We start from the raw sequence: 19,252 nt of genomic DNA, 5'->3' as shown, positions 1-19,252 counted from the left end.
GTTCCATAAGACTGACTAGTCGATTAGTTGTAAAAACAACCCACGACTAGTTTTGAACATCCGTATGTTGTCTTGACTTTTATCCTTACTCTAAGCAATCTCTTAGCCACTGATGTCACAGTTGAAATACACACGGACAGAGAGAGAGAGAGAGAGAGAGAGAGAGGGGGGGTGATAGGTCATCTTTTACTTTTGTTTCTCATTGCATCTCTCAGCAGCTGTCAGCGGGTGAGCACATTTATCAGGCATGCTGATGGGCGTCTGCAGGTGCTGAATGCATCAGACAGGTGATGAGCGTCCTACACTTTTCTCATTGGCTGATTCATTTGTACAGATTTGTGTGGATGCTGGTTCCTGAGAGACTTTGATTGGCAGGTTCTTTCACAGTCTTGTTCTGCAGGCACTACAGAGTGTGCTCAGTTGAGTCCTGTAGAGGTGCAACTCCCCCACTCTTTAATAAGGGGTGACACAAGGTCCTGACAACACATTTATCTGCTCTCTGTAAAGCGATCGCCTTCTCCCTGCATGGTGCTGCCGCCGTCTCCCCTGGCAACGACCTCTCGTGAAGGTCAGTAGAGATAAATGAGAATGTAGTTGCTCGGGATAAAATGTCACTTTAACAGTGTGAAGCTGTTTAAATATTTTATACATTATATTATTATATGACAAATTATATAAATATTGATAATGATGAGCATTGTCTCAGATATAACTCATTTTATGAATAGCTCTCATGAAAAAGACCTCATACAGTGTATATACTGTATATTTACTGTTGAAGCCAAATACATTTAAACTCAGTTTTTCACAATTCTTGACATGTATTTAAACTCATAGAAAACATTACCCTGTCTTAGGTCAGTTAGGATCACCACTATATTTTAAGAATGTGAAATGTCAGAATAATTGTAGAGAGAATGATTTATTTCAGCTTTTATTTCTTTCATTATATTCTCAGTGGGTCAGAAGTTTACATACACTTTGTTAGTATTTGGTAGCATTGCCTTTAAATTGTTTGACTTGAGTCAAACATTTTGGGTAGCCTTCCACAAGCGTCTCTCAATAAGTTCCTGGAATTTTGGCCCATTCCTCCAGACAGAACTGGTTTGTAGGCCTCCTTGATCGCACACGCAAATCTTCTATTGGATTGAGGTCAGGGCTTTGTGATGGCCACTCCATTACCTTGACTTTGTTGTCCTTAAGCCATTTTGCCACAACTTTGGAGGTATGCTTGTGGTCATTGTCCATATGAAAGACCCATTTGCGACTATGTTTTAACATTCTGGCTTAAAAGCCTCACCATTTTTTCTCCAAACAGAATGCTGGTTATTATGGCAAAGCAGTTCAATTTTTGTTTCATCACACCAGAGGACATTTCTCCAAAAAGTAAGATCTTTGTCCCCATGTGCATTTGCCAACTATAGTCTGGCTTTTTTATGGTGGTTTTGGAGCAGTGGCTTCATCTTTACTGATATAGGACTCGTTTTACTGTAGATCTAGATACTTGTCTACCTTTTTCCTCCAGCATCTTCACAAGGTCCTTTGCTGTTGTTCTGGGATTGATTTGCACATTTCGCATCAATCTACGTTCATCTCAAGGATACAGAATGCGTCTCGTTCTTGAGTGGTATGATGGCTGCGTGGTCCCATAGTTTTATACTTTCATACTATTGTTTGTACAGATGAACGTGGTACCTTCAGGCGTTTGGAAATTGCTCCCAAGGATGAACCATGATTGTGTAGGTCCACAATTCCTTTTCTGAGGTCTTGGCTGATTTCTTTTGATTTTCACATGATGTCAAGCAGAGGCACTGAGTTTGAAGGTTGGCCTTAAAATACATCCACAGGTACACCTCCAATTAGAAGCAAATTTGCTTATTTTTCTGGAATTTTCCAAGCTGCTAATAGACAGTTAATTTAGTATATGTAAACTTCTGACTTCTGATACACATATATATATATACACATATACATATACATATATATACATATATACACACATACACACACAGTTGAAGTCAGAAGTTTACATATACTAAATTAACTGTCTATTATACACATATATACACATATATACATACATCATGTATGTATCAGAGGTAGCTAAACTTTAGCTGTGTGTACTGTACACACACATCACTCTTCCAAGTGTCTTCATAGTCTATGTTTCTAACACCAATAATTATTTATGTATTTTTCAGTGCTGTTGGTATTCCAGACATGTCTTCAGGGCATAAAGGATTGCTGTGCATTTTCATGAGCTCATCTGTATGCAAATACAAGATCAAAAAGTAGCCCCTCCTCTTTACCAGAAATCAAACCCTGACTCTGATGGGTCTGACTTCCGAAAGAAATACAAAATAATTCCTTAAAAACAAGTAGGGAATCTCAGTGACGTCGGTACAGATTAAATCTCGAGCTTTATGAAAACCAGTGATTTCATACTATCTTGTATATTATTGGTTGTTTAACCTGTGGCATACTAGAGGAAAATTCACTCTTAAAAGTCTTATTAAATATTCTCTCATTTGAATCACACACTTCCAAGATGGTAGACTGCAAGACTGCGGTACATTTTTCCTAGTTTAGTGATGACCGTTCCACACTTACTCTTACATGTGCGTTATATTAATGCATACTAGCATGTCTCATTAAAAGCTGATGTTTCCTTTCATGATAACACACTGCTCCAACAAACGGCATCAGGTTTAGTAAAGTGTGTTTTTGTTTGTTGGGACAGTGTGAATTATAACATATTTTATGAGATTGCTGTGCCAATATACAGTAGTTGATTTAGACTAGAGTAATTAAATACAAACTATAAATACATTTAAAAAAATAATGAAACCAATTTGAATACCAAGATTATATTTCTAAGACTTGATTAAAAAATATATATTTTTTCTTTTCATCATAAGAGACATCCGTGTTTGACCCAGTTTATAGCTCAATTTTGACCTAATTTTGAACCTGTTGTTTCACTATGGTATTGGGTTTCCCTCAGTGAAAGCAGGCGTGAGTGTATTCTTGTGAAATCTGACAGTGATGCTAATGTATCTGAGTGGGAAGAGAAGTTTTATTGTGTTAGAGTTGTGATGAGGCAGTCCCACAGGAACGCGGCGTTCATTTACTAATGTGTGTGCCCGTTATCAATTCACTTTTATTGTCCGCTTCTGGGAAGCAAACTTGGAATGTATCCTTACCTGTGAACGTATATTGATAATCATCTCTAGGCCTCTATAGTTCAGAGGAAATATATATAGAGAGACTGAAACCTGCTCCAAACCCACATGATGTCAAGAGATAAACACCAAATCCATCTCACTGCCACAAAATAAAGTTTGGTTAGTGTATCCCGACCAACAACAGTAGATTTGAATTGGAAACAAGTATAAACATGTTTTTTTGCTCATCCAATATGGTCATTTATGATCATTAGCTGGTCCAAGCTTGTCTAAAGAGTTGATCAACTGGACTAGCACCTGGTGGGGCCGAGGTCAACCCAGTTGACATTCTTGGTCAAGCTAGATAAAACTAGAAGACCACCTTGGACCAGTATCAAACAAGTTTGACCACCTTGTTTTGGATGCTGGTCCCCATGCTAGTGTGCATCTGTGTAGGACTTTCTTCTGCAGAACACAAACAAATATTTTCAGAAGAAGACTTGGGCTGATATAGTCAGTTTTGGGTGAGAACAGACCAAAATATATCTGTTCTTTAATGCACGCCGTAATTAACACATCTTACCTTACGCTTCGCAGCAGATGCACTGGAGGACAGATTATATGTTATTAAACGTGTAATGTGGCTTTTAGATGTTTGATTATGATGAGAAGATGCGATTGCGAACTCGCATGCCACTATGCACGCTGCCATATTTTCATTGCAATGCAAGATGGGATTCGGAGACAAAAGGAGGTTCTAAAAACCTAGCCCACCACGTTCCCAGCCCTGGAAGTGGCTGTGATGGACTGAATGGGAGAAGGCTCGAGTGGACAGACTAGTTTCTATATTCTCTGTTTGATGTCAGAAAACATGGCCGCAGTGCTGCATCAAAACAGTGCGCTCCGACGGTAACGGCTTTATAATTTTATTTAGTGATTGTTTGAAAGTTTGTAACATAAAAATAAAGATATTGTGATGATGAAGAGACTATTTGGTCATGCTCAGGAAACAGTGCTATTTCTGCAAGAAATTTTCAGGAAAGATTTTATTTCTAAAGAATTATTACTATGATTTTTTTATCATAAAAGGGAATTAATTTTCTTTACGGGGTCCAATAGGAGTGTGAACAATGAAATACTAATAAAGAAAGTCAATGAAGCATACTTGTTTTTGAACTTTGTGGTCAAAACATTTTATGATGCCTGGAAAATCTTACCATTATTTTTAAAGGGGGAAATTCTCAGCAAATTCTGCATTTTTTTTAGTAAATGCATAAAAATAAAAAAACTTGAAAATAACTTCATAGTTAAATATGAGTATCGGCTAAAAATTGGAGGTTTATTTTATTTTTTATTCTACACTATACTGTATAACTCACTACAATGTAATGGGGATGAATAATAACTTGTCAATTTTGTGATATTTCAATGAAATTCGAACATTTAAAGTTAGAAATAAAGTTTTATTTTAAAATGTGTTTTGCATTACAGACTAAAAATGCTTGACAAGCACAGTTTTCTTTTTATTTAAGATACCGAAGGGATCGTCACTTTCTTTTTTTTTTTTTTTTTTTTTTGGCCAATTGGCTTTAGTTAACTTACAGCCATCAGCAATGATTTGCTACTTGCTATCCACAAAACTCCAATTTTGAGTTCATGATGTCTTTAAATCTATCAAATAATGAAACAAGGTACACATTTATAGCTCATTTGACACAGATGGCTCCTTTTCCTAAAAGTAACCCTGATGCAGCTAAAGCTAAGGTTGGAATGGCTATTTATTTATCCTTGCTTCAGGGGTGGGTGGTGACCTTTCTATTTATTGTTATAGGATGTGCACACTGCTGTGAGGTTGGTCTGCTTGTTTTTCTTCCAGACCTTCTCAACTCCAGATTTATCTCTTCATACCCTGCTTTAATAGCATCTGTAAATCCAGTTGTGTACAACTCCCTCTTTATAGGCCTTCTGTCTAAAAATCCGCCACAAAATGGAAGGAGCCGTTTTTCTGCGGGCTTGTAAATTTCTGTAGCTTTTTTTAAAGAGCTGCTTGCTGCCTCTCAGACCCAATAATGAAGAGTATCCAGAGAGTGGATTATGTAGCTGACCATTGTGAATGAGTTTCAGCCCAGCAGGGTACAGGAGACCTTATACCCACTCAAATTCTTTTCTCGGTTTGAGGGGGATAATAAGAAGTTGGGGCCTCTTTCACAGTGCACTTAGGGGCCTGAAGGTTTTTTGCCTTTGCTAGGCTCCCAAGGAATAGTTCACCCAAAATGAACACTCTTATGTTGTTCCAAACCAGTATGACTATCGTAGAGCACAAAAGGTGTTTTTTTTTTTTTTGAAGAATATCCTGAACACTGTTTTCTATTCCATGCAAGCGAAAAAGAACAGGCTGCCAAGCTCCAAAATGACAAAAAAAACATCATGAAAGTGGTCAGTACAACTTGACTGACTTCGATTATCAAATCGCAAGGGTTGCGATTTATGGGTTTCACTGTATTATTATTTATTCTTTTTAGTCTGGTTATTTTTAAGAGGACTTAACACTTTCTTGAACAGTATTTCTATTGGCAGTAGAGCCCATTACTTAATTTTGGTCAAAATTAATTGTTAATCATATCGCTGTTTGAATTGCAATCGCAATATTTTTCATATTAGATATTTTTTGTGCAAATCGTTCAGCCCTACATACAACTTTTGCACTGTTTTCTCATCAGTGATCGAATAATCGAGTACTCGTTCGGCACCAGCTAGTCGACTATTAAAAACACTGCTCGATTATCACAAATTGATTTTGTGAATTGATAAAATGTCACAAATTATAATAATTTGATATCCTTTTCATAGACTTAGAGTTTATATACTTCATCAGTATTGGTTTCTTTGCAAGATTTAGGCCAGTACAAATGCTTTTAGCTTTTTCATTTTTATTAACGCATATTGTTCATTTGTTTTAGTTTTTTTTCCATTCTTGGTAAGTTCTGTGAATAAAACCAAATCTTAATTTCACATATATACTTGTTATTTTTAACCTTTTTTGTTTAATTTTTTTTAATATAAATAATAGACTAATCGAGTACTAATTTTTGTGGGTTAGCGCACTCGACAACAGAATTACTTGATATTGCCCATATGACAACATGTCGTTAAAAAAGACATTTAGTTTTGTTGTAATAATTGAATAATCTGAAAAATATCTAAATTATAAAAACATTTATAAAATAATATAAAAAAATAGTTCTCTTTTAAATGTGTACAGTATTGTTTATTTGTCTCTCATGTATGTCTTATCCACTTGTATAGAGCAATAATAATATATATATATATATTAGTTTTTTTTTATTATTTTTTTTTTCTCCCCAATTTGGAAACCCCGATTCCCAATGCGCTCTAAGTCCTTGTGGTGGCATAGTGACTCACTCAATCCGGGTGGAGGAGGACGAATCTCAGATGCCTCCATGTCTGAGACCGTCAACCCACGCATCTTAACACATTGGTTGCTTAGGAGACCTGGCTGAAGTCTCTGAGCACACCCTGGATTCGAACTCGTAAATCCAGGGTTGGTAGACACCGTCTTTACTCGCTGAGCTACCCAGGCCCCCTGGCTGGTCATTTTTGTTATCTTCCTGCCACCTTTGCTGGTAGGATAAAAAGTTGATTTCTGACCCTGTGCATGTAAACACACTCAATGATCAGATTTCAAGGGTTAACAGCTCACTGGAGACGATGATTTTGAGTGAATAAATTCAATCTCATCTGTTTTCACGCAATCGCAATCTTATGCGTTCATAATGATTGGAATATAGTACACAAGTCATATGGACAACTTTTATGGTGCTTTTTTTACATTATGTAGCTTTACAGTCCTAGCCATCATTCACGTTTATGATATGGAAAAGAATAGCTAGGATATTCCTCAAAAATTCCCTTATTTGTGTTCCAGAGACGTTCTCTGGAGTGGTGGTGGTGTAGTGGGCTTAAGCGCATAACCATTAATCAGAAGGTCGCTGGTTCGATCCCCACGGCCACCACCATTGTGTCCTTGAGCAAGGCACTTAACTCCAGGTTGCTCGGGGATTGTCCCTGTAATAAGTGCACTGTAAGTCACTTTGGATAAAAGCGTCTGCCAAATGCATAAATGTAAATGTCTTAACACCCAATCGATTGTTTGTTTTCTGAACATAAAAGTAGATGCTTGGCAGAATGTTAGGGACTGACAGAGACAACCTCAATCACCACTTTAACTTTCATTGTATGTTAAAGCGCCCTATGTAAGTGTAGTGTCAGAAAAGTGCTATATATTGTAAGATTGAAATGTCCAAAAATACCAATTCTGCCATCTACTCAGCCAAACCTGTTTAACTGTGGAACACAATAGATGTTAAGCAGCATGTTAGCCTCAGTCACCATTCACTTTTATGAATGAATGAATAAATTATTAATTTAAATTCATTCATTCATATGTGCAATAAAAGTGAATGGTGACCGAGGCTAACATGCTGCTTAACATCTATTGTGTTCCACAGTTAAACAGGTTTGGTTGAGTAAATGATGGCAGAAGTTTTATTTTTGGGTGAACTATCCCTTTAACTAGTGTGTAGTAGACCTTCGGTGTCTCTAAGTGTGTGTGTGTGTGTGTGTGTGTGTGTATGTGTGAGCGTGTATTTATCACTTTGTGGGGACCAAATGTCCCCATAAGGATAGTAAAACCCGAAATTTTTGACCTTGTGGGGACATTTTGTCGGTCCCCATGAGGAAAACAGCTTATAAATCATACTAAATTATGTTTTTTGAAAATGTAAAAATGCAGAAAGTTTTCTGTGAGGTTTAGGTTTAGGGGTAGGGTTAGGTTTAGGGGATAGAATATAAAGTTTGTACAGTATAAAAACCATTATGTCTATGGAAAGTCCCCATAAAACATGGAAACACAACATGTGTGTGTGTGTGTGTGTGTGTGGGTGTGTGGGTGTGGCAAAACACTGGTTTCCATGTTGCATCTACTCCAGTGAAATGAATCACCGACCAAATGTTGCTCTTGGACCAGCTGGTTGGAAAGTTCGAGACAGAGGAAGAATAAAACAGCAGGGAGAGTTCCCAATGACACCAAAACATATTGCCTGAGCTGTAAACTAAAAGACTAGATTTTGATATTTCTTGAACAAAATGTGATGGTGTATGCCTGTGCAAATATCGCTGCCACAATGCGAGAGTGTCGTGAGCAATAGTAAATTAATAGTGATGCTTGCCTTAGCAAACACCAGTAAAGGGATGGTTAAAGAAACAAAAAAATGAAGATTCTCTCATTAACCGTCACAGGTACAGTATGTATGACTTTCTTTCTTCAGCAGAACACAGACAAAGATTTTTTGAAACATATCTGTGTTTGTAGGTCCATACAATGCAAGTGAATGGTGATCAGAACATTTTAGCTCCAGAAATCACATAATTAAGTAATCCATAAGACTCCAGTGTTTAAATCAATATCTTCAGAAGCAATATAGGTGTGGGCGAGAAACAGAACAATATTTAAGTCCTATTTTACTCTAAATCTCCACTTTATCTCTCAGATGTGAAAGTGAAACTAAACAGGCACCACATGTGACTTTCAGATGTAAAAGTGAAAGTGGAGATTTAGAATTATGGTTTGATCTGTTTCTCACTCACACCTATTATAACACTTCCGAAGATATGGATTTAATCCCTGGAGTTTTACAAATGACTTCTATGTGTCCTTTATGTGATTTTTGGCGTGTCTGATCACCATTTACTTGCATCCTATGAACCTACATAGCTGAAATATTTTTCTAAAAATCTTCGTTTGTGTTCTGCCGAAGAAAGAAAGTCATGCACATCTTGGATGGCATCAGGGTGGGAAAATGATGAGAGAATTTTCATTCTTGGGTGAACTATCCCTTTAATCATTTCTTTACTGATGGAGCAACAGAATATTCCCATGTCCAAATATACATACTTTCCTATTATGCTGTATGCCAAAACAGTATGTTAATGGATTAGGTTGTCCGAATCCTGCTGTTTCCGCCAATATTCTGAAGTGTGTATCAACTGGACACTTTACTATCACATTATCCCTCGGGAGTGTAGAAGACGTCATATTGAAAACTCATTTAAAACAAATACAAAATACTTTTCTACTGTAAGTGCTATATATATATATATATATATATATATATATATATATATATATATATATATATATATATATACCATGATAGTTGTCCCTGGTGCTTCAATTTTTTTGTCACTAAGTCATGGGATGTTTCTCTCATTCCCATGTGAAATATGTATGGGAATGTATTCATACTACTCACCTGCATACCTAAAGAATGCACTTTATTAACAACCAAGAAGAACATTCATCATCCAATGCTGTACAGTGTATACTCTGACAGTTTTGTCTCTTGTCATCAACTCTCTGAACTTGATATGGTCTGAGTAGGAGTACTAAATAACTACTACCTAGCTGATTCTCTCCAGAATGTTTCCTTGAAGAGTATGAAAGCTGTTCTGAAGTAACAGCCTGATGTTGTATATAGTTTATAAGGGGATTAACAGCCCACAGCATGCACTGTGAAAGCGTTCTCTCTGCCATGATAAAGCAGAGCCTGTGGAGAGGAATGAATGCTCTTCTGTGTTCACTTGGAGTCAGTGGCTGATAGCATCTCTGCGGGCTCCTTCACATTAACAGAGAGGCATGTCTGAAACGGACTGATGCCAGACAAAGGAAACCCCGGCACTGCTCTTTCTTAGTCTCTTGCACAAAGACATTCTGATGTATGGCTCTTTATGTTCACCTGCATGGAATCCATCTCTGTTTGAAGCTTTTGCAGCTCTTTTCTTTCTCCATAAGCACCCTAGATAAAAATTTCATTTATCAGGACACTTCTCACCCCCATGCCATCCCAGATGTGTATGGCTTTCTTTCTATTGCAGAACACAAATGAATAATTTTAGAAGAATATTTCAGCTCTGTAGGTCCAAACAATGCAAGTGAATGGTGACCAAACGGATTAAACCACTGGAGTCGTATGAATTTACCTTCATGCTGCCTTTGTCCTATTTGGAGCCTGAAAAGTTGGTTACCATTCACTTGCATTGTATGGACAAACAGACATTATATCCCCATTTAAATAACTTTGTTTGTGTTCTGCAGAATAGAAAAAAAAACTCATCTGAGTTTGAGACGGCATATGGGTAATGAGTAAACGATGAGAGAATTATAATTTTTGGGTGAACTGTCCCTTTAAGGGAGTTCTCTTAGCAATATTTCATTTAAGGACAACCCATGTCTCAGATGTTTCATATAATTACTTTGGACACATAAAAATGGTAACAAATGAGACAATTGTTGACGTGAAGTAAGAGTATAGAGAATATAAAATGAATGCGGATATAATAGCTCAGATAATTTGGTCTCGGACAAATTTGTCGTGAAATGCTCATATTGAAGTCTTAGATGTTTGATTAAAGAATTTGGTATCTTGGCAAATCTTGTAAACATTTTAGATATCCCTGTAGAAATGAACAGCTGAAACCAGACGGTTTGGTGGTCTTAGCTGGTTTAAGGAGGTCTAGCTGGTCTCCCATCTTGACCTAGATGGATTTCAGCTGGTTTAGCTCATTGGCCAACTGGTCTTCCAGTCTGACCAGCTGAAAAGTCCTCAAAACCCCTTTAAAAGCAGTAAACCGCAAATCAAGCATTCTGACTTGAAAAAAAAATACAAATCTTATTAATGTCTCCATTTGCTCTCCATTTTATCTCTTTAGTTAAGATATTAAAAAGATCTCATTTGTGATTTTACTTTCCTACTGGATATGTATCACAGATACTGCCGGGTAATGGGTGTAAAATGAGCCGTTACTCTATGGAATGACTGGGAATTCTGATTAGTTGTATTAGGAGAAGTGCTCGAATCTCTGAACTTGAATGTGGGATAATGCAACATGAAGAACTTACTGCTCCCATGAGCTCTACCAAACTTTGTCTCAGTGCTTAAACAATGTGAAACGCTTAAGTGCATGAGGTGACGGCTGTGGAAAAAGGAGCAAATTGGCATTGCATGTTTGAAATATATATAAAACAAATCTGTTTTCATATGCCACACAGATTTCACAAAGCACAGCAGTTTATCACAACACTGCCACAAGCATAGATTAGATGTAATTTAACTAGATTATACAAATGAGTAGTTATATCATATTTAGATATTATTAAACAGATCTCTGGAATATTTGATCCTGATTGGTCATTCGCAATGTTCTCTTAACTTAACTGAATTGACCCAGGCAACTGATTTCCTTCAAACAGTAGCAATGCTAGTTTCATGTCTTCCGTATCGCTCTGTACTCGCAAATCATTATTTATTTCTGCAGTAACTCGTTGGGCTGTCAATTAGTTAATATTTTTAATCTAATTAATTACATGATATGGCCATTAATTAATCTAATCACAATTAATTGCATATATATACACTGGCGGATAATAAATTTAACCATTTAAGGCAGGCCTGTCGATTACAATAACATCTGTCAAAATAAACTGAGAAAGACCCCCAAATATAAGGATAATAATTAAAATCATGGAAAATAATAAATTTAAGCATTAAAATATTTCAAATACATCATACATTATAGATATATTGTTTCAGCAGACAATTTTCTAGTCTACAAATGTGGCTTAAAAGTCAAAATATTTGCTTTATTTCCAAATCATTGAACATAACCCTACTATTGGCCAACTTCTGTCTTCCTAAGACAGAATTATTTACTCATGCATCAGATGGGCACTTTTGAAACATCTCATTTAGGTTGTGTCACGTTTCGGTAGTTTCTAGTGTCTTAATTCATAAGTTCAAGTTTAAAGTTCCAAGTAGTATGAAAGGTGGAAAAATGCATCTCCAGCTGTCTTTGAGGTCACAAGTGTGTCTGTCGGTGGAAGGCTGTACTGCTATCTGCTCTTATTGATTTGACGAGTCATGTCGCCTGTACAGCTGGATCGCTGACTGCCCCCTACTGCATCAAGGTGGTGCATCAAGCTTGAATTGTTCTTATGAATGAAAGAATAAAATGTCCCTTCTATTCAACAGATAGAAATCTGAGAAATCACACTTATCTCTGTGACAACCATAGGATCTGTAAACATAAAAAAGGAGTTATAATCAGCTCATGCTTTTTAGATTATCCAAAAATTAGCCAATCAGAAACACACTCTGCCTGTCAGTCATTTTCTGCATTTTGGATTGCTGACATCAGATTGGCTGACATGTATTAGGAGGGTGGGGTATCGGAAATGGGCTTGTGGATGATGTTTATTTGTGATGTTTATTATTATTTTACCATTATATAAACTGCTCAGAAAAAGCTAAAAAAAATCACTGTGAAAAATGATTGTGAATTTTAATCTAATTGTAATTCTCCCTCCCCACCTTTCTTCCTCTCTTTGCCTCCAGGTATACCACGGTACCTCAGTCAGCCAGAATCTGCATCGGTTCAGGTTGGTGACAGTCATGTGCTGAGCTGTGAGGTGAACTCTGAGCTAGTGTATTTTATCCGCTGGGAGCAAGACAAAGATCCGGTTGAGCTGGATGAGAGAGTCTTCATGTTACCCAGTGGAGCTCTCGTCATCAGTAACATCACAGAGGCAGATGCAGGACTGTACCGCTGTGTGATCGAGAACGCTGGACCTACCAAGACCAGTGACGAGGCACAATTACACATTCTGCCCAGTAAGAACTGCGTTCATCTGTCATTGATCTCTAAATCATCATTTGACCAACTTCAGTTTTAATTTTGTAAATCATTGAAGTTCAGACTAATTTATGAATGACAGAAATGGCTTTATATGTGATTTAAATTTTTTAAGTTTAGAACGTTTTTCAGTGTTAAATACCTTTTCCAATCCCAGCCTAATATCCGGAGACAACTATGAGTAAGCCATTTGTCTCTTTAGCGCTATAAAAATTAGTTTGAGCAGCCCATCCAGCCAGACACAACAACACTAGTGTGAGTTATGAGTGGGGCTATCTAATAAACTGTGTTTATTTTCACAATTCCATTCAGTGGCACTAATGGCGCAGAAATTACACACTTCAGCTTTAACATTTATGCTGTAAAAATTATTTTCTTACCGAGTATTTTTGTCTTATTTACTGTAAATTTACTTGGAGCAAAATTATTATAAATCTAACAAGATTTTGTAATGTTTATGCTTAAAACAAGTAAAAATATATTTACCAATGTGTTTAGAAAAATACATTTATTTTTCCTTTGAGTCAAGTTTTTTACTTGCCACATTTTTAGCTTTTTCTTGTTTTAAGCATAAACTTTACTAACTTTTGTTAAATTTCTCTGAAAACAATGTAATGTATATGTAGACAATTTATGCTCGTTTACAAAACTAATTTCAAGTACTTAAAGGGATATTTCACCCATCATTTACTCACCCTCATGCCATCCCGGGTGTGTGTGACTTTCTTTCATCTGCAGAACACAAACAAAGATTTTCAGAAGAACATCTCAGCTTTGTAGGTCCATTCGATGCAAATGAATGTTGATCAGACCTTTTGTAGCTTAAAAAAATCACAAAGGAAACACAAAAGTAATCCATACGACTTCAGTGGTTAAATCCATGTCTTCAGAAGCGATATAATGTGTGTGTGTGTGTGTGTGTGTGTGTGTGTGTCCTTTTTTTAAACTCTAAATCTTCACTTTTACGTCTGATAGTCACATGTGGTGCATGTTTAGTTTCACTTTCACATATGAAAGTGAAAGTGGAGATTTACAAACACAAATATACCTAAACTAATCCAGCCTAAGTTGGTCTTAGCTTGTCTGCAAACCTGGGCAGACTGGTCTGTTTTGCTGGTTTTACAGGGATTTTGAGGACTTGTCAGATGATCAGGCTTACTGGTCTGTGACCGGCAAACCTCCTTAGGTTCGTTTACGCTATGTGTCTTTTAACATGGAACAAATATAAAAAATGGAGGATGAATCAGCTGTTTTTAATTTCCTCTACATTACTGAAAATAAAAACGCAAGACCTTAATTCTCTTGTGATTTTTCATGGCCTGTCCCACCGAAACACACACAATCACAAAGAGAGAGAGATTTAAAGGAGGCCTCCTAGACACCACGGCCACATGTGGTGTTATCAAAGAGAGCAATATAATTTATGCTGAAGATAAAGGGCCATGAGCTCCTTTGTGGCTGCATTTCAGCATACAAATGCATTTTGTGAGTCACTCTTGAGCACAGAGTGAGATATTAGAGAATATAAATCAAGCCTGAAGCGTTGTATCCTGCTGAGGTTATCACACTAAACATGAAGCAGGAGGCATGCGCTTTTGCAGAATAATGCCACAATATACAAAGACCGAAATAACAAATATTTAACTATCTTCACTTCCTCCCTGAGGTAAATAAACACTTTTCACAGTGTGCGATAGAGGATGAAAAATTACCAAGCTTTTTAAAGCTTGAACTTAAAATTTAATTGGTTTTTTTGTTGGCTGTTAAAATACTTTTCCAAACTAAATGTGCAGAGACACAGAGTGCAACAGTGCCCACCCAATTTTTCTCCCATTAATTTTTTCCATAGGGATTTCATAACATCCTCCATAAGAGTCCTAAGCCAAGAACCAAACCAACCAACTCTGAGATGAATCACAACTTCACAAACAAGCAAAAAAGTATATGAAAATGAAACACACAAAAAAAAACAGTTACAACACTGTATGCTGTAATATCTTTAATGAATAAATGAACTAAAATCTCTTAAAGCATTGCGAATAATGTAATAAAATAAAAAACTATGGAAAATATTAAACTATTGATTTAAAGTGGTTGATTAGAAGTATAAAAAAATACATAATATATTTATAAATGTCAACATTTTTGTAAAAACACACAGGCATGATCACTGCCAGCCCTGTTCAATCAAATCAACACCTAAATACAACTTTTTCAGCAGCATAAAGTTGGCTAAAGGTCTCACCCAGTAGCACACTATGCCAAGATTGAAAGAAATTCCAGAAATAATGAGGAAAAAGGTGATTGAAATATAGGCTATTTCAAAGGATCTGGGACTCCAAAGAACCGCAGTGAGAGACATTATCTCCAAATGGAGAAAACTTGGCACAGTAATGAACCTTACTAGATGTGGCTGACCTTCCAGTATTCCTCCAAGAGCACAGTAATGACACGTCCAGTCTCAAAAGAAGTTAAATTAAACTTTTGGAGTGTCCTAGTCTAAGTGCTGACTTAAACCCGATTGAGATGCTGTGGGCAGTTCATGCTTGAAAACCCTCCAATGTGGTTGAACTAAAGCAGTTCAGCAAAGAAGAGTGGGCCAAAATTCCACAACAGCGTTGTGAAAGACTGATCTCCAGTTATCGGAAGCATTTGGTTCCAGTTGTTGCTGCTAAAGGTGGCACAACCAGCTATCCCTTCTGAGGAAGCCCATTTCGGCCGCTTGTACTCGCGACCTAGTTCTTTTGGTCATGACCCACCCTTCATGACCATAGGTGAGGGTAGGAACAAAAATTGACCTTCACTCACTTCATTCACTGTGCATCATGAAATTGGGTGGTCACTACCCAATTTCATGATGGTCAGTGAAAAACCTCTTGACTGATGGCTTCAACAGAAGCATATGCCTTTGGTTAACACAGAGCTCAGAGTAGATATGTTTTGAAAGGCTTATAAATTACTGATAAAAATCGATTCCCCTAAATAGAAAGGGGATTTTTACTTTCAGTTAAAATGAATGGGAGAAATGGGAAAACCCAATGGTCAACGGATGTAGAAAGGAAGTCCTGCCTAACAGATAAAAGAGCCAAAGTGTCAATCAACTCGAGAACGCACATGCACATTAGCTATACAAGCTGGGAAATCAATCTTTTTTTTTTTTTGCATAATCTAAAATATGTTCTTTGATTGTAATCTTGATCAACCATTTTGGAGATGTTGGTCTTTCCCTATTCAAGTTGATAGGAGCTACACTTGTATGCAGCTTGTTTACATACAAAATAGCTGCCCGATAACGTTCCATATATGGCTGCCAAGTGTAAGCCTTAGCAACCACCCACAACACTCTGGGAACCACCCACAACACCCTATCATTGTCGACAACTTTGGCACGGATAAGCACCACTCACAGAAAATGTACAAATTTTGTCGTCTTGCTGTTCTGTTTGGTAACGTGGCACAGAAATTACTTAATTTAATGCCAATCGGTGAAACCTGGCCACTCTTTTCGAAGGTTCCGTGGCTTTTTCTCATTGTACAGCTTCTGAAGTGAAGGATAGGGGTGGCCATTAGCTAACTGTGCATTCACTTCTGTGTTTTTTGCAGAAACAGGGGAGGAAAGGAGCCTGGAGTTCCTGCAGGTGCCTCAGCCAGTGTCTAAAGTGGTAGGGGAGAATGTACTGCTCCCTTGTGTGGTGACTGGATATCCCACAGATGGATATGTCAGATGGATGCACAAAGACCAGCTCATTGAGGAGAGGTATGATCAATACAGTGCACTGCAGCAGAGTGTATGAGTCAATTGGAGTGACAGCAATTTCTCCTCCCTGCTCAAAATATTATTTTAGAATCACTCCTCTCCTGTTCCAGTTCCTGGTTTCCAGTGTTACACCCCTGACTTTCACTGGTTAAAGAAACTCAACTCTGGGTTCGCTCCATAGATTCTACTCACACACACTGTTCAACAGAGCGTGGATGGATATTTGGCTATTAATAGCAGATCCAGATGTCTGCACCCTTAATCAGACAGCCATTATCAAGTGATTGACAGTAACAGGTCATTGATTCCTCCGTTTCTTGCCAGTGTGATGAACATGAGCTTTGAGTCCCGCTGTGGCAGCAGTGTCACTTTTAGAGATCAGGCTCTATGTGCGTGTCTGCTGTTTAACTGGCACACAGCCTCGTCCCAGCTGCCTGGGTAAACAATTAGAGTGACGCCGCCTGCCCAGAGAGGTGCAAATGCCAGTCAAGACTGCAATCGTCTACACCACATACGCACACAGAGTCTCACACCCCTATCCAGAGTAACACTGCATGGCTGTTCGCAGATTAGGCCTGGGAAGACACTGTTTGTCTTCATGCTTCATTCTCATTAGCTGCTTTGTGACCAAAGGGCATGTGAGACCCAGAGATTGTCATCACCCAATGTTCTACCTCTTTCTCTTATAAGAAAGTACCAAAAAAGTAAAAAAAAATAAACGCTTATCGTGATTGTTTGATCTTACCAATGTTATTGTGCACTTTAAATTCCAATCACTTTTTACTGTATTAGTAAGGGAATTTTAAGCTAAACTACAAATGCCATGAACACTGTGGTTATATGTCTCATTTTTTTATTGTTATTGTATTATGTGAGCTCTGACCATCACCGTAGACTGCATGAAAAATTAACAGCTTCTGAACTGTCTGTGGTGGTTAGCACCAAAGTCCCATGGAAATCATTATAATTGAGGATTTTGATAGTGAATGCAGAACATTCTGGTTTCACTTTCATTTAACGTTTGCTTAATGCAAATGTTCTTGGACGTTGCAGGTTCATACTGTACACACAGTGTTAATGACACGCAGTGATGCAGGAGGAGACGTCTGCTTGCTTTATTTCTGTGGGGATGACAGAATAGAATAGTATCATATTTTCAAAAACACACAATCTCATCTCATATGAAATAAGGGATGTGCCGTTGAGTCGAGTGTGTACCTCTTGGAAAAAAATGTTATTCCAATTTTAGCCACAGCCTGGCAAAAAGCATGAGTGAAGTTTCAGGAAGTGGAAAAAAAACGGATACTGCATATTTTTTATAATTTTTTTTTTATTTATGTTTTTACAATTTAATCAGTCAAATATTACTTGCATGTTAATTTTCCCAACCCTATTGTGCATATAATATTAGTGGTGGGTAAAATATATATATTTTCCAATGCATCGCAATCTTCATTTGAATGATCTCGACATTGATCCTTACATCCCAAGATCGATCTTTTACTCAGTGCAACTCTCAACTACAATGAGAGGAAATCACTTGCATTACCATGTGACTAAAATGTATATATGTGGCAACTGGCTGGTAAATGTTTAGATTTCACTCAGCAGTGATTGTGTAGTACAGTGGTTCAACATCAAGATCCTTTCACTGCGCGTTGAGAGTAAAAGTTGTTCCGTGTAATGCGTGTCCAAAGATGAGATGCACACGACCCATTTAATACCCTTACTGTTCTCCACCTGTTTGAGGTCGTTAGCTGCATAAAGACACCTGTCCACCCCATACAATCAGTAAGAATCCAACTACTGACATGGCCAAGACCAAAGAGCTGTCCAAAGACACTAGAGACAAAATTGTACACCTCCACAAGGCTGGAAAGGGCTACGGGGAAATTGCCAAGCAGCTTGGTGAAAAAAGGTCCACTGTTGGAGCGATCATTAGAAAATGGAAGAAGCTAAACATGACTTGTCAGTCTCCCTCGGACTGGGGCTCCATGCAAGATCTCACCTCGTGGGGTCTCAATGATCCTAAGAAAGGTGAGAAATCAGCCCAGAACTACACGGGAGGAGCTGGTCAATGACCTGAAAAGAGCTGGGACCACCGTTTCCAAGGTTACTGTTGGTAATACACTAAGACGTCATGGTTTGAAATCATGCATGGCACGGAAGGTCCCCCTGCTTAAACCAGCACATGTCAAGGCCTGTCTTAAGTTTGCCAATGACTGTTTGGATGATCCAGAGGAGTCATGGGAGAAAGTCATGTGGTCAGATGAGACCAAAATAGAACTTTTTGGTCATAATTCCACTAACCGTGTTTGGAGGAAGAAGAATGATGAGTACCATCCCAAGAACACCATCCCTACTGTGAAGCATGGGGGTGGTAGCATCATGCTTCGGGGGTGTTTTTCTGCACATGGGACAGGGCGACTGCACTGTATTAAGGAGAGGATGACTGGGGCCATGTATTGCGAGATTTTGGGGAACAACCTCCTTCCCTCAGTTAGAGCATTGAAGATGGGTTGAGGCTGGGTCTTCCAACATGACAATGACCCGAAGCACACAG

At 37.8% G+C, this 19,252-nt stretch overlaps 1 protein-coding gene across 9 annotated transcripts in view; it reads left to right on the top strand.

Annotated features, from left to right (window-relative positions):
- Positions 1-19,252, top strand: part of LOC127644521 (neogenin-like) — a 201,197-nt gene that overhangs the window by 106,863 nt on the left and 75,082 nt on the right. For all 9 annotated transcript variants that reach the window (XM_052127786.1, XM_052127777.1, XM_052127760.1 and 6 more), the window contains exons 3-4: positions 12,635-12,910; positions 16,536-16,689. In XM_052127786.1, the coding sequence (XP_051983746.1) occupies positions 12,635-12,910; positions 16,536-16,689 (430 nt within the window). The remainder of the gene's footprint in view (positions 1-12,634; positions 12,911-16,535; positions 16,690-19,252) is intronic.

Source organism: Xyrauchen texanus, chromosome 1 (genome assembly GCF_025860055.1).
Source record: "Xyrauchen texanus isolate HMW12.3.18 chromosome 1, RBS_HiC_50CHRs, whole genome shotgun sequence".
In the NCBI taxonomy this organism is placed as follows: domain Eukaryota; kingdom Metazoa; phylum Chordata; class Actinopteri; order Cypriniformes; family Catostomidae; genus Xyrauchen; species Xyrauchen texanus.
This window is presented reverse-complemented; position numbering and strand designations above follow the sequence as displayed.